Consider the following 15,034-nt stretch of genomic DNA (forward strand, 5'->3'; position numbering starts at 1 on the left):
TTTAATCCTTGTCAGACAAACAAACATGCCATTTGCATATATGAGTTCTGCGTTAAAGTATGACGAGCAGTTCAAAGGACAATGTGCAAACAAAACAAGACGGGCGGTGTATGAACCCGAATTTTTTTTATACACGTGAGGAATATTTCTTTTTAATTTCATGAACTTCAGTAAAGATATCGGTTAAGTTACTCAAAATAGGTAAATAAAATATATATACACATCTAATGTATATAAATTTAATCATCCTTTTTTCGGACACGGTGAACTTTTTCGAAATCTAGACATAACCTAAAAACATACATTACTATATACAAGCTGCTTAGACTTTATTATCTGCTACAAGCCTTTCGACAAATATTATAGGCCAGCGATAAGATGTTCCAATTTACAAGTCAAGATATTTAGTACTTACTTTTTATCTTGAATTTGAAACATAAGCATGGGTTTTCTGTCGGCTTTTTATTTAATTCTTTTGGCTGGTATGATTACATTTCATAATTTATAAGTTACATATCCAAATAAAACGTTATTTCTCATAAAACTGAAAAGTAAAGTTCATTTAACCGATGATATTGTAGAATTTTAAAGTTGTTGACTTTTTCAAACATAGTAAACAATCTTCGGGCAGAAGTGCTGACTGTAAGTTCATTCATATCAAAATAAGCTTAAGAGTTAAGGTGGCAATGTGGAAAGGACAAAAACTGTATGTTTCAGTGACCCCTGTATCTGTAAAAAAAAACAAACAAAAAAACTTTAAGTTAATAATTTCAATTTTAATTACTAGTACTTTAACCGACAAAGATATAAGGAAATGGAATGAGAAAACCCAAGTGCTCTATGTTCACTACATTTTTACGAGGTGCCTTTAATTTTAGGTTATCATACAAATAACTCGAATGCATTGAAGTTTTCACGTGCTTCTAAGAGATTAACCATCGAACTGTTGATAGTTGCAGACTACAGCGCATTTAACAAGTAAGTGCTATTTTTTACTGATTATGGCAAGAGGAAAGTCTGATATTTACATTAATTACAATAATCTGAAAATGTTAGACCGCGCTTGTGTTCCCTCAACACACTTTGAAAACATAAACTTTGCAATTTATTTTCAGTGCATGTAGATATTTTATTTAACGATGGTACATTTATTTTGTCTGTTTACTTTGTATTTTGATAGTGTCTTCAGACAGACATCTTTTTAAGATAATAAAACGTCTTCGGCATTTAATTTCATTGCTTTAAACATGGCTACTGGCTGAAAAAGAATTAGACTGCTCTTCTTAAAATGCTGAATTTCTGTCAAACTAATCTGGAGGAAAAGAAGCTTTTCTAATATTAACTACATGTACTAAATGCTACAATAACGTTGTCATTTAATCATATTATTTCACAAGTGTGGCGTCACTGAAGCAAGCCTTTTATTTAGATGATTATTTTTATAACTTTTGAAAACATTTTTCTCATACATTCCTCATACATTTGTATTCGCTATATAACTGCCAATATCTTAAGCGTAAAAGAGAACATTGTATATTCAATTATATATGCGCATCAGTACACCGTAGTCGTATAAAATTCTAGTTGGAGTGCTTTTTACCATGTTAGAAGCTAACCTTGTTTAATTTTGCTCATATGGCGTAAGATCCACTGTCCGTCAACTATAAAAGGGTTAAATAAATATAAGTGCTGGGTGATATGAATTATATAGATAATCTACGTCCTTGATCAGACTAACTAACTCGTATCTAGAGTGTGTCGGAACTCGTTCTAGATTATTTCTTGTGCATTACATTACTGACATTGATACTATATTGACACAAGACTTTCATGATGTAGGTTTATCTATAACTAATACGATAAGACTGAGACTTATTTTCAAAATACTCTCTTTTTTAAAAAAAAGTCGTGTGTATTAAACGATTGTTTTAAAGACATGACTCAGTATTATCTCTAGGCTAATTAATTTGAATGTCTTAGTTGAAATTATGTTTTTCAGATGGTACAAACTTACCTCATCCTCTGACTCGCACTCACACCGTGTAAACGAGGCAAAGCAGAAATTGACAGAATATATTGGAACACTTGTACACTCAGTCAGTGATTCGGGTTATCTCTTTAACACTTTTATCAGACTATATTAGTTTATATATCCATAGTTTTCCCTATTGCAGGCTGTTCAAGTATTTACCGATGCTATTTCTAGTATTTAAATGATCGAGAGCAAAATATGAAAGCATGAAAACAGTGATCTATTGACTGAGTTCGTACATGTTATAACATGAAAATAATATTTTCTGTTGCTAGAAAGTATATCGCCTTTTCATTAGTGTAGTTTCGTGATTTCGACTTTTATCATTTTAGTTTCGAGTTTTTGCCATTGTGATATCGGTTTATACCACCGTGATTTCAACTAGCATCATTATAGTTTCAAGTTCATTGCGGTTCAGAAATGAAAAAACAAAACAAAAAAACACGATGGTGCAAACGTTACACCGCTAGTTATTGATGTTCACCGTTTTGACGTAATTTAATATTCATATTCTTCAGAGCAACAATGTTTACAAGAGCCTTGAATCCCACAACATTTACATCAGTATCAAACTAGTTGATGTCCTCGTTATGACAGTAAATATGTTTCTTTTTTCTTTTGTATTTACTATAGATGTGTAGTTCAAAGTTAAAATGTTTTATATATAAGTCAGACGAGCAGTAGCTCTTGCAAGCCCGGTGATGTCAGGGTTTTATCAAAACAATAACAAAAGTGTTTTTGGTTGTTTCATTTCAATCATGTTGTCGAAGTGGACAGTTGTAAAAGCTCATATTTCTTTAAAAATATTTATTTTATAATCCAAAAATTGCAATTAAGTATCACGGTTTAATGCATCATGTTTTCTTTGTATACGTAGTCAGCTTCTGATTCGCCCTGGACCGAGACAGTAAAAGTGAATGCAGAATCAGAATATACTGTCGATCCGAGGAAAGCGCTGCCTATCTTTCAACCTAAATCGGTGGATCTACAGCGAACGATTCCTCACGACCATGCTATGATCTTTACACTGTATGCATTTATTTCTTCTTTATCTTTACTACTCAATGTGTTCCCGATTTAAACGGTGCAAACTCTTTAACAAAAATGTAATAAATACATTCTTTGTATGATTTTGAGCATGCATAAACGGAGAGAAAAACGTGTAAAATAATGAAATTTTCGTATGCACTTGCTTCTGGTGACGCTTTGGTCGAATTTTACTATCATAATGTCTAATTTTCATCTAAAACATCATAAAATATAATAATTAATCATTAATCACGTATTGAATTATATCTTAATATAGTGAGCTGAACTGTTTCTGAATGTTTCCGGTTGATTTTTTGGTTGGCCGTTTATAACAGAAATTTTCCAACGTCGCCATTTTGTTTGTTAACTGACAAATATAATGACGTCAGCACGCACGTGCAGTTTCGCGAAATTTAAAAGTCATAAGAATCAGAGGATACGACCTGTAATTTTCATTTAGAATTATTTGAATACTTGCTGCCACTGTAAAAACGTGTGTGTCCCCTGAAATGAGACACATTAATATTGCAGCAATTTTGTAACTCCTTTAAAGAATATATGCCAGGTGTTTACGGAATTAAAATTATATAGTTCCGTTGCTGAATGATTTTATGTATACCTGCTACTGCAGTAGTATAATTTTAACGTGTACACATACACATGACATATGACGGTACATGACTACGTTTGCATTGACAAACGATTGTTTGAAATTTTCAGGTATCCTTTGGCTCACAGAGGAGGTTCAACATTTTCCGGTAATCAATTTCATTTTGCATACCATGAACCTATGTTAGGCCTAAGGTGGTCTCTTAAAAGCTTTGAGAGAACAAATTTATCAATTAGTGAAACAAAATAAAAACAAATGTTGTTCTAGCGAAAGACTTATCAATCCCTATTCCATAGAAAATTGAAGGGTTTGGTCATTTCGTATGCACCTTCAGGGAGAAAAAAAAATAGTTTCTGTACTTTTATTAATACTTATGGGACGGTGTTAACCCAACTGGTTTGAACCCTTGACGTCTTGGCTAAGTGACGTCGTGCTTTTCTCTACCGCCCCATCCCCTACTAGCCATACTATTTTCAAAGTGTTGTTTCTTCCAGGATATGCTTACACGGAAGCAGAATGCAAACAGAAAAGTGTATCTATAGTACAAGACAATGAGGACTTTTACACGGCCCAACTGATGGCACATGAAATCGGTCACAGGTCAATGTCTTTTTCTTATCACGATTGAACCTAATTGCTCTATTATATTTCGTTACCTATATACTCACGTTTACATATGAGTTGCACTAACAATTAAGTTAAGGTCAGTGGCTTAGGCCTTAATTAGCCACCATTAAATGCAAACAAAAAAAGAAAGAAAGAAAAACACGATGAAATTTAAAAAAAAATAAGGGGAAACATGTTTTAAATTACATAATATGAAATTGTAAAAATCAAAGTAGGTCCAAATATCATGCCAAGTACAGCTGTAGGCCTCTTTGCTCTTTTTGAATTTCTGCTTCCTTTTGTATTTAATCTGACAAAAGATAAGGTAAAAAAGCGAAATAGGTCAATATATCTACATGCGCGACTTAAGTAAATATCAAAGCAGTACTGACAGAATATTTAAGATATTATAACCTTACCATCACAAAAGCCTTTTTAGAAGCATATATTCATTTTTACTCTAATATTAATAGTCTTGGTTGCGACCATGATGGCGACGGCAATTCGTGCCCCGTAGGTGCTGGCTACGCAATGGAAGCAAATTTTAAACTGGCCAACAAAAATAAATGGATATTCTCCTCATGTTCAGTGACGGCCATCAGGAATTACTTGCACAATCTGGACTCGTATGTACTATAAACATATTTCTACCCAATGCATAAGTACCATAAAATATCTGGACGGGTTTGTGCTATAAAATATCTGAACTCGTATGTGCTATAAAATATACTCGTATGTACTACAGACAATCTTGACCCGTATTTACTATAAAATGTACATTTTGTAAATAATTAAGAAGATTCACTAGTAGATCTAAAAACATTGTACTCATGAGTTATGAAGATTTCATTGACTACTTTCTATGGGATTAATCAGATGTTATATGAGGCATTTTTTTAAAATAAAACGTTGTAACTTCACCTTAGACTTGATTTATTTTTGCATACCGGTCAGGAGATTCTAAGGTTTTCAGCTGTAATGATAAAGTTCGTCTTACATCCTGAGGCTGTAAATAGCATCATACCGAAATGCAATTACAAATGTTTGCATTCCTTTTTATCTCATGTACTCGATATTTGTACTTTGTTCCTTATAATCAGTATAATACTTCTCGACTACTTTATACTACCTTATTTTAACTGTTCTATAAATTGTTGAAATTGTGTGCACGAAAAACTAATGTTAAAATTTTAGTAGAAATTGATGGATCTTTTCAACTTTAGGGTGACTGTTTTTTCCGGTAACTTAATACTGCTTATTATCGTTTAAACAGTTACATTGAACCGGATAATCCACTCTGCATGTTCAGCAAATGCAAAGATCTTATATAATAATATCTAGCATTAACTTATATTAAAAACCCACATGCATACAAAAAGCCACTAAGCGTAGTACGAGGTTCATCCAATAAGTTCTGATAATGGTCTTATAGTGAACAAATTATAACAAATAGAGTCATACCTGTACTATATTCCTTCAAAGTATCGGCCCCTGCTTCGGATTACCGCATTCCACCTCTTCGGAAGATCCGCGATTCCCGTTGCTAGGCAACCATCGGAGATGCTTCGCAGTTCCTTGGCCACGGCAACTTTCATGTCTTCTAGATCGTCGAAACGAACTCCCCGTAGCGGCATTTTTAATTTGGGGAACAGGTCATAGTCACATGAACTTAAGTCTGGAGAATACGGCGGATGCGATACTATTTCCCATTTATATTCCTTAGTAACGTAACCGGGTCTGATTTATGCGGCGTCGCATTGTCATGAATCAACACTACTCCCGCATTTAAGAGTGCGGGTCGCTTTTTACGTATAGCTGGCCTCAATTTCTCTTGCAAAAATTTTGCATAATACGTTCCTTTAAATGTCTGTCCAAGGAGAACATAGTCTGTGGCCAATAAACCATCATTACCATATGCCATAATTGCCAGCTGTTTCAGATTTCCCTGTTTTCGTCGGAATTTTGCAGGCCTTGGTGACCCAGGAGTGTGCCATTCGGACGATTGCGAATACAATTCAGGTTTATAGCTTCGTAACCACGTCTCATCTATTGCAACACTACGATTTAGGAACCTATCACCTTCATCTTCATAGCGCTTTAAGTGTTTTTCTGCAACTACTACGCTGTTGGCCATTTGGTCCCGATTCAAGTGATGAGGGACCCACCTCGCGGGAACCCGCCGCATTTTCAAATGCCTCGTTAATATCGTATGAACTGATCCATGAGCAATTCCAACACCCTCAGCTAACTCCTCACATGTATAACGTCTATCTTCATCCAAACGTTTCTTTACTTTTTCAACATGAAACTTGTCTGTAGCCTCGATCGGTCGTCCGCTGCGGGGGTCATCGGAAATGTCAAACTTTCTTTCGGCCAAACGTCTTATTCACCTATAAACTGTATTAAATGACACTGCAGATCCACCACAAGCTTCTGATAAATCTTCATGGATTTCCTTTCCTGTTTTTCCTCTCAAATACTCAAATTTTATATACGCAAGCTGTTCAGATTGACTTACCGCGGCCATGACGCTAAAGCGATGTCTAAATGACGTCACAGCGTGATGACGTCATATGACGCACATGCACGTATTCGGCGTCAATTAATAGCGGAATAGTTAATGGCCGTGCGTGCCATGTTTTATTACTTATATATGCGATATAAGATGAAAAAGATATGGGACTATTATCAGAACTTATTGGAATACCATCCTATTAAAACCTTTTAAGATCTAATAATTCTATAATGTAACAAACAAAACTTAAAAATACTGTATAGTATATATTATAACATAGGCACAATAACAACTGTTTGAAGACTATTGACGATAACCATCCTGATACTCAATTGACCACGGCGGCACATCAGTGGTATGGTCAGGTGTATACTTTAGACCAGCAGTGTCAGATCAATGATGGTTCAAATTCGTATCTGTGCAGGGTAACAAACTTGTCTTCTTGTATTTTTGATCTTTATCACTGTATTGTCTTCTTTTATTTATGAACATCGAAGATGTGTTGCAATTTTATAAAGAGTTTAGATATTGCTATAATATCTATGCTATTGCAACGGCTCAAGTGAAACATTTTGTTGTCGTATAATTAATCTGTTGAAAACTATAGATACTTCTCCGTATTTATCTGGAACTTATTCGGCACTAAAAGAAGATCCCCTTTACCAGAATGTTGGCGATTAGACTAGCCACTAGACTGATAATAACTATATTTCTATATTTTTCCCTTTTTTGACAAATTCAATTTCATAGAGACAAAAGCCAGTCTATTTTAAAGATTTTCACACAGGACTGATGTTGAAATTATCTATGATATTGAACATAGGATATAGACTGGCTCAGTTCACTACATTCAATCATAAAAATGAAAAAGATATATCATAGTCTAGGAGCTAGTCTAGTTGGCGATGTAAGATGTAATAATTCTCGAATTTTGTGTAATGTTGATTTCAGGGTCAGTATCGAGGTGACTATACCAGTGTGTGTTTGAAAATGTTCTGCTATGATCCAACAGATCAGAGTTGTTACTATATTGACGGAGGCGATGGAACTCCTTGCGGTACAGGAAAGGTAAAACACATGCGATATTGTACAAATAGAACGGACAAATAAAGTTTCTTGGTCATGATTTATAGGTCATAAATACATCAAAGACGTGGGAGAATATGAACTCGTCTAGATTGTATCGGCAGTAGAAATATCCAATACCTACTAAGGTGACGGCACCTTGACACTATCCAAAATACTATTCATGACAAAAGAGAGTGAAAAGTTATATGAAGTCCTTTCCTTAACTTAATATAAAATGTAATACTTTATTTCAGAATGTACATGTATAATTAAGATAGGGTAATAAATCCTGTAAAATGTTGGTCGTCCGTAGATAACTATATTTAGTGAATTGATACCAATTCAAGAATCAATCAGTCACATATTTATCGTCTATCTTTTGTAACTATTACTTCAAATTATTTGCACTCGAGGTTTTCTATGTTAATTGCAAGTACAAAGAGCAAGATTAAAACATGTTTGTGTAAATTTTTTTAATTACTGGCATAGTTTACGCATTGATTCTGTCTACAGTTACTTATAAAATTTCTTTCTGTTTCTTTAATTATCAAACAGTGGTGTATGTCCAATGAGTGTGTCAGCAATTCCGCAAGTCAATTGCAAAACGTCGTTGGTAATGTATTTAAATATGTATCATGCAATTATGAGTTCGTATAATAAATTGATCTACTATTTTTAATATATAACACTTAGATAAGATTAGTGGTGATGAATTTAGTAATAATTGTTTGATAATTTGAATAAAAGAAAGATAAGATTATTAACATAACTTACATCAAACACATCTAAATTTAAAATTCTTAGAAAAACATCTCCCAGCTTTATTTAGCGGTGGTAATTTCTGTTTACCGAATGTTTAAGTAGTATACAAATAATTACAGTGGTGTAGGAGACATAATGATTTTCTCCCGTCTGTGTGTCTGTCACAAAGCTTGTCCGCACTCTTAGTCAAACATTTCTTATCCGGTCTTCATCAAACTTGAACAAAATGTGTTTGACCATAAGACCTTGGCCAAGTTCGATGACTAGTCAAATCCGCCACGGCTCTTTTGAAATATGGCCCTTGAAGTACTGATGGAATCCACTTATCTTGACCATCTAGACAAACTAGACATTTTTTATAGGAACCATCCACTGGCACCAGATCATAAAGAAAATGCCTCCGTACGTGTTATACCCTACCCCTAGGTATTCTATAAGAACCATGGTCATGAACGGGAAAGTGCACTAACCCGTTTCAATCGTACATTTCTCAACTTAAACGCGCAGTTCGGTGCATAGGTACCTAGTATATTGAACAAGCGATAATTTATCTTCCATCGTGCACCAGTCACATTGTCTCAATATTCCATATTTCTGAGATTATCAACATATTTTTTGCTTTCGTCAACGTTACAGAAAAAACTTGCTTGAACTTCCCTAATGAACATCCGGTCTAGAGGTCACGGCAGTGCGCACATGTTTGGCGAAACGTAAACAAACAAAAACAGATTTTTAAAAAATCACAATTTTACACTAAAACTCGAAATGATGAATGAAATTCATCTTGTATATGATCTTTAATTTGAAATCGTACTTTGGTCTGCATCTGTTCTGTATATTTTATTCATTTTGCACATTTTGCTGCATTTTCACATTTTAGCGAACACGTGTAGTAAAATGACGATTGACATACATTTTCACAACAGCCAATCAGATTGGTTTTGTAATCTAGAACGGAACTTCACCAGGGAAGTTCAAGCAAGTTTTTTGTGTAATGTTGAAATTACTATAAACTACGCGTTGTTTTTCTAAGATAAGATGTATTGAAAAAATGTGACCGGTACACAATGGAAGATAAATTACCACTTGTTTGATATCCATAGTACACATTTACCGCACTGCGTGTTTTAGGTATGAAATGCGCGATTGAAACGGGTTAGTATATTTTCCCGTTCACGACCATGGCTCTTATAGAATACCTAGGGGTAGGGTATAACACGTACGGAGGAATTTTCTTTCTGATCTGGTGCCAGTGGAACCATCCGTCTGAATAATCAAGACCAACAAGGTAGTTGTGGGAGAAATGCGCTTTTCTCAAAAGCATCTTTAGTTAAAATTGTATCGGAATCTTAAAGTGTTTAAATATGTAAACACTTATAGTAAGTTTATGAAGATTGCATACAGTGTTGGGAAGAAATCTGGATAAGGTTGGCTGGCAATTATGCCTTTTTAAATAATAATGCAAAAACTGTAGCAGCTTCTCACTATAACAACAATATAAGAATTTCAAATATATGAAATGATACTTTGTCTATAATGTACCTCTGGTGTGTGATCGTAAATCAGAAGTATGTAAATATTACGAGTTGCTGTGTAATCTAATATTGACACGGACTTTGTACTATTTTGCATGTACATAATTCTGAGTGTTAAAATTCACTCCTTGTTTATACTACTGTATTGTACTTCACTAGGCGTTTTGTTATAAGAAATAGTAAGAGTATTGTTCTTGCAATGTTTTTTGTAGATTCCTGTGTTGCCGGTGACAGCCCTGGTGTTGTTTACCATGGGAGAACATGCAAGGAAATAGGGCAAAGCCACCATAGTGATTGCAGACATAGCTCAGTAAAAGCCAAGTGTTGCCATACATGTAGAACTGATGCTTCTATTGTAGGTTAAATAAAATACATTGCAAGAATTAATGTTCTTATACTTTAAGGAAATATGCCATTTGACATCACATGAACACTAGACTGGTCACGGTGCTTACACTTGCCCAATCATCGCCTTTTCTTATACATGTTGAAACATGGCTTGTAAATTTACCTACTGCCGTATGTATAGCCAGATATTCAACAGATAGAATTTACTTTAAAGAATGGAAGTGAATTCACCGTAAAATGAAAATATATTAAATAAATTGATTGTCAGACTAGTAACTAATTTAGATGAAAGGAAATTTCAATATTTATACATAATAAAAGCAAGTCCAAAATATGTAATATAAGATCTGACTGCATGGAGGCGAAACTGCTTTAAATAAATTTTCTAATGTTGATAAACTGCTTTCATCAAACAAATCTTGCAGTTCAACGTACGTAATGTATTCTATGTTGCAAATTACTTATATAATGAGTTTTCCGACTTCAATCCAAGGATAAGTATAGAGTTGTCGCAATTGTGTATTGGTATTTGTCACATTTATGTCGTGGTTTAATGTAGCAGACACGCTATGGTCTCTTTGGTGATTCTAACGTCTTACCGACACAATTATAAGCCGTACTGCGTTTAAATACCTATGTTGTGGTAAAGAGCGTCACTCTGTACACCCAAGCCTGGGTTAGCACCTTGGTAAAATCAGCGACATTCCGAGAGCAAACTCAATAACTTGACAATGTGCATATGATAGAACTGTAACCCCAAGCCAGTTTCGAACTCACGGCGTTTAAAGGCAAAGAATGCCTAAACCGTTCGGCCACGGAGGTACAATCTTAAAAGAATGCTTTCCTGGAATAAAGTAGAAAGAAAAGATGATTTCAGTTTATAATGATTATATGTACTTAGTGTAACTCAGACTTTTTATGATCCCTATCGAAAAAATCAAAATATAATATGCTGCACAGTCTAATTGACACTTGCATATATTCTCATTGGCAACCACCTATTTTTTTGCAAAATCTCATTTCCCCTATCTAGGAAATCACGGCGTTATCATCCACTGTCCTACAGATTAAACTCTGCAAGCACTGAATAAAATAGAAACTCGTTCTTTCCTTTCTTTACCATTTGTTAAGGTCTTCTAAACCCTTTAGCAACATTCAATATGCCTTTCCCTAGTCTAACATTTCTACTGCTTTAATCGTTTAATCACTTTCCTTTGATTTGGCCCGATTTTTATCCCGTATTTATTTTAACCTCCCCCCCCCCCCCCCCACCCCCCCCAAAAAAAAAAGCAAAAACAATATTACATATTTATATATGTTTTATGCGTATCATGATTTCATTTGCCGCCGTGCGTGCCATTTACTAAATTAATAATATCAAGAACCCTTTGTGAAAAACAGGCTTACGAACCGAACAGTGTTTAAACCCTTCCAGAAAATAAATGTGTGGTAGTGAATACCTGTGACTTCAAAACGACCCCGCTAAGGATCTGTTATCATGATTCCATTTCACAATAATATGCATTTTGTCTATAATTTGTCCGAGAACGCCTTGCCGCAGGGTTCTAGTAAAATAAATGTGTAGTCACACTTACTGAATGTCTAAGGCCATCGGGACGAACAATTTGGACTGATGACCGGGAGGTCATTCAATTTATTACTAGTTCTAGAAGAAATATGCTTTAATTCCAAGGATTAAACAGGTTGAATATTGACGAAACATAAGATCCTATTTATTATCATAGAATTACAAATGATTGATACGATAAATTGTAAAAGATCAATTACTTTGAAGGACTGCATCTGCCGTTTAACAGGTTTGTTTACCTAACATACGTAAGAGGGTTTGAGATAGGAAATCGCCCCAAAACGCCATATTCTACTTTCCATCTTTATATGATTTTCTAAAATTCAAGGATGATATGATGGTCAAAATTTGTCTTCTGCTTTTAAGACTTCACATATTGTAATTCTCCTGTTTCTGCTGGAAGGTTTCATTTAAAATTAAATTTGGATATAAATCTCTTTTAACCTTTACCCAGCTAAATTTCTAAAACGGACTGGTCCATCATTCAATCTGGGCAATACCATTTATTATTTGAGGGGTGTTCACTGAACATCTACTAACTTAATAGCGAACAGAGCAAGCCATGATCAGAGAGCACGGTGATATCAAATGAACTGAAAATGTGGTTCCATGAAAGTGTCTACAGCGCAAACTCTTTCAACAATTTTATATTTCTTTACTTAAATATTAAGCAATTTAAGGATTTGATCAGATTTTCATTTCGTTGGAGAAGAAAGGGTATAACAAGTTCAATGTCTACAAACAATAGATAGATTATTAATAAAAGAGATAAATGCATGTATGATTGTAATGTGTTAGAGAGCAAAATGGCAAATGCGAAGTAAGAAATTATGACTTCTGACTGTAAAAACATGTGAAGCTTTTTTTTCATTACCGTTATGAGGTTTTCTTTTTACATGGTAAACATGAAATTTGTAATATTTAATAAATATCGAATTTCCTATCTAATTTTGGTGGGCAACCAAGTGCAGTGATAAGGATTGTAGTAAAGAGTTTGATCTTGTAATAAATTCTATAATGTTTTGTTTGCAAGAGACCCTGATAAAACTCACGTCAGAATTGTAAATAAAAAGATTTTACACAATTTATAATCTCCTTTTAAACTATAATTTTACCTGAATCTCATTTTAAATCACAAATGCAAGTGCAAAGTTTTTTTAACACGAAGTGCGCAATTTTTGTGAACTAGAGATTACTGTAATATATCTGTGCTTCGGTAGGGGACACGTGTTTGTCACGAAGTCCAAGATTGAGTTCAAGATGTATTTGTGTCAAATGACATATTTTCTCAAAGTATAAGAACATACATTGCATTAACGTGTTAAATTTTGCCAACAATAAACTGAAACAACTCTACACGTCTCACAACATTTTATCAGATTTCCGTACTATAAGCATTACACCTATATGACACACATTTTGCTTGTCCACATACTCGTAACATGTGAAAAAAATATGTAAAACTTAATTTTTGCATAAAGTTTTCATGCTACAATAGTAAGCTATTGTTTTACATAATTATGTTTGTTTTTGTTTAATCAAAAGTCGGTATAAACAGTTAAATAAATCTTATTCCCATATCTTGATTTATAGTTTGTTTGATTACATGTCTGCTTCTTACCTTATTGATATCTGTTATAATTTGTATTGCTTGAATGAGATTTGGCAAGGCATTTGAAACATGTACACATACATGAAATCAATTCTTTATAAAAAAGGTATAGTAATACTCCTCATCCTCATCACCTTATTAATGATATATTGTACGAGAGGTGTTCAGGTTATAAATGGACATTATTATTATTATTATTTATATATAACTTACTAACAGACATGCACGAAAATTTCATTTTGAGCCGGGCTCAATCCACTCTCGTTAGTTGAAGAAATGACGAAATTGGTGAGAGCTACCTTGTTTTATTTCTTATATCATTTGCAAATTTCGGATATTTTAGAGAAGCATTTAAATCGAAAGTTGTAGGATGTTTCGTGACTATATATTTAACGACTTTCAAATGTCAAGCAGCGAAGTGTCTGTGGCCTAAAGCTGGTAGAAATTGTCGTTCCCTTGGCCGGCTGTTTAATTCGAGTTGACTGTACTCGTTTTTATATACATGTATATCATAAGATTTAAAACATTAAAAAATATACCGTTTATTTTCTTTCACTTTATAATTATTTCGTTCAACTAAAATATTATTTCCATTCCATATAGATAACCAATCAATTTCTCTACTTCTACATAATATGTTTCCGCTTTACTTTTTGTTTCAAACTCATAGTTTACGCTTTTCAAACAAATTTCTTATCCTTAGATTTTTTCCTTGTAATGTCAAATTCCGAAATTCTCATATTTATAAGCAATACTTTATCGCACAGTTAAAAATGCGCGTTGACCCATTTTATTTCTTTTTAATGTGTTATTGTTTGTACGCACGCGTGCCCGTCCAAACGAATAACACAGCATTCAGTCCTTGTATTTTTGTTACACTATTAGGGTCAAGGTCATTTATAACCACGTCAGTTTGTCTTGCCACAAGTATTGTTGAGTGTGAGTATGAACGAAATCCGGCCATTAATGTTGGCTGTAGGCGAAACGGTAAAATCTCGTACGGACAGACTAAAAAAATGGGCAGTTCAATCGCTATATACCCGGGGGCATAAAATTGACCGACTATATCAACACAAATGAAGCAGTAAGTGGCATCGCTTATAAGCTGACCGAACACACTGCATTTTGTCCTCCTATGTATTTAAAACTAACGAAGATAGAAACATGCGACTAATGCAATACTTTGGAATGGAAGACTTGTCGGCGGCAATGAATAATTTACAAGGTTGCAAGAATCAGCCATATATACAAAAATAATCAAAAGTAGTAGTAAACTATTACTTTTAGTCGAAAAAGGTTAATTGACTTTATCGTTGCAGATGATTTTTT

The 15,034-nt window shown here is 34.0% G+C and overlaps 1 protein-coding gene across 1 annotated transcript; it reads left to right on the forward strand.

The window, feature by feature from the left end:
* Positions 1-349: 349 nt before the first annotated feature.
* Positions 350-10,540, forward strand: LOC123561928 (metalloprotease mig-17-like). Its single transcript, XM_045354592.2, has 12 exons — positions 350-482; positions 879-978; positions 2,000-2,096; positions 2,551-2,628; positions 2,910-3,061; positions 3,782-3,819; positions 4,166-4,271; positions 4,751-4,903; positions 7,073-7,217; positions 7,744-7,860; positions 8,416-8,473; positions 10,370-10,540. Exons 1-12 carry the CDS (start codon positions 443-445, stop codon positions 10,519-10,521), a joined length of 1,236 nt encoding a protein of 411 aa, XP_045210527.2. The 5' UTR covers positions 350-442; the 3' UTR covers positions 10,522-10,540.
* Positions 10,541-15,034: the final 4,494 nt, after the last annotated feature.

The sequence above is a fragment of the Mercenaria mercenaria genome, chromosome 15 (assembly GCF_021730395.1).
Source record: "Mercenaria mercenaria strain notata chromosome 15, MADL_Memer_1, whole genome shotgun sequence".
In the NCBI taxonomy this organism is placed as follows: Eukaryota; Metazoa; Mollusca; class Bivalvia; order Venerida; family Veneridae; genus Mercenaria; species Mercenaria mercenaria.

Bases quoted from the DNA above. Each gene is read 5' to 3' on its own strand.
- LOC123561928 (XM_045354592.2), top strand. From the start codon at position 443: ATGGGTTTTCTGTCGGCTTTTTATTTAATTCTTTTGGCTG. The intron at 2,097-2,550 runs GTCAGTGATTCG...CATATTCTTCAG, and splicing joins TTGGAACACTTGTACACTCA to AGCAACAATGTTTACAAGAG. The intron at 4,904-7,072 runs GTATGTACTATA...ATTATAACATAG, and splicing joins TACTTGCACAATCTGGACTC to GCACAATAACAACTGTTTGA.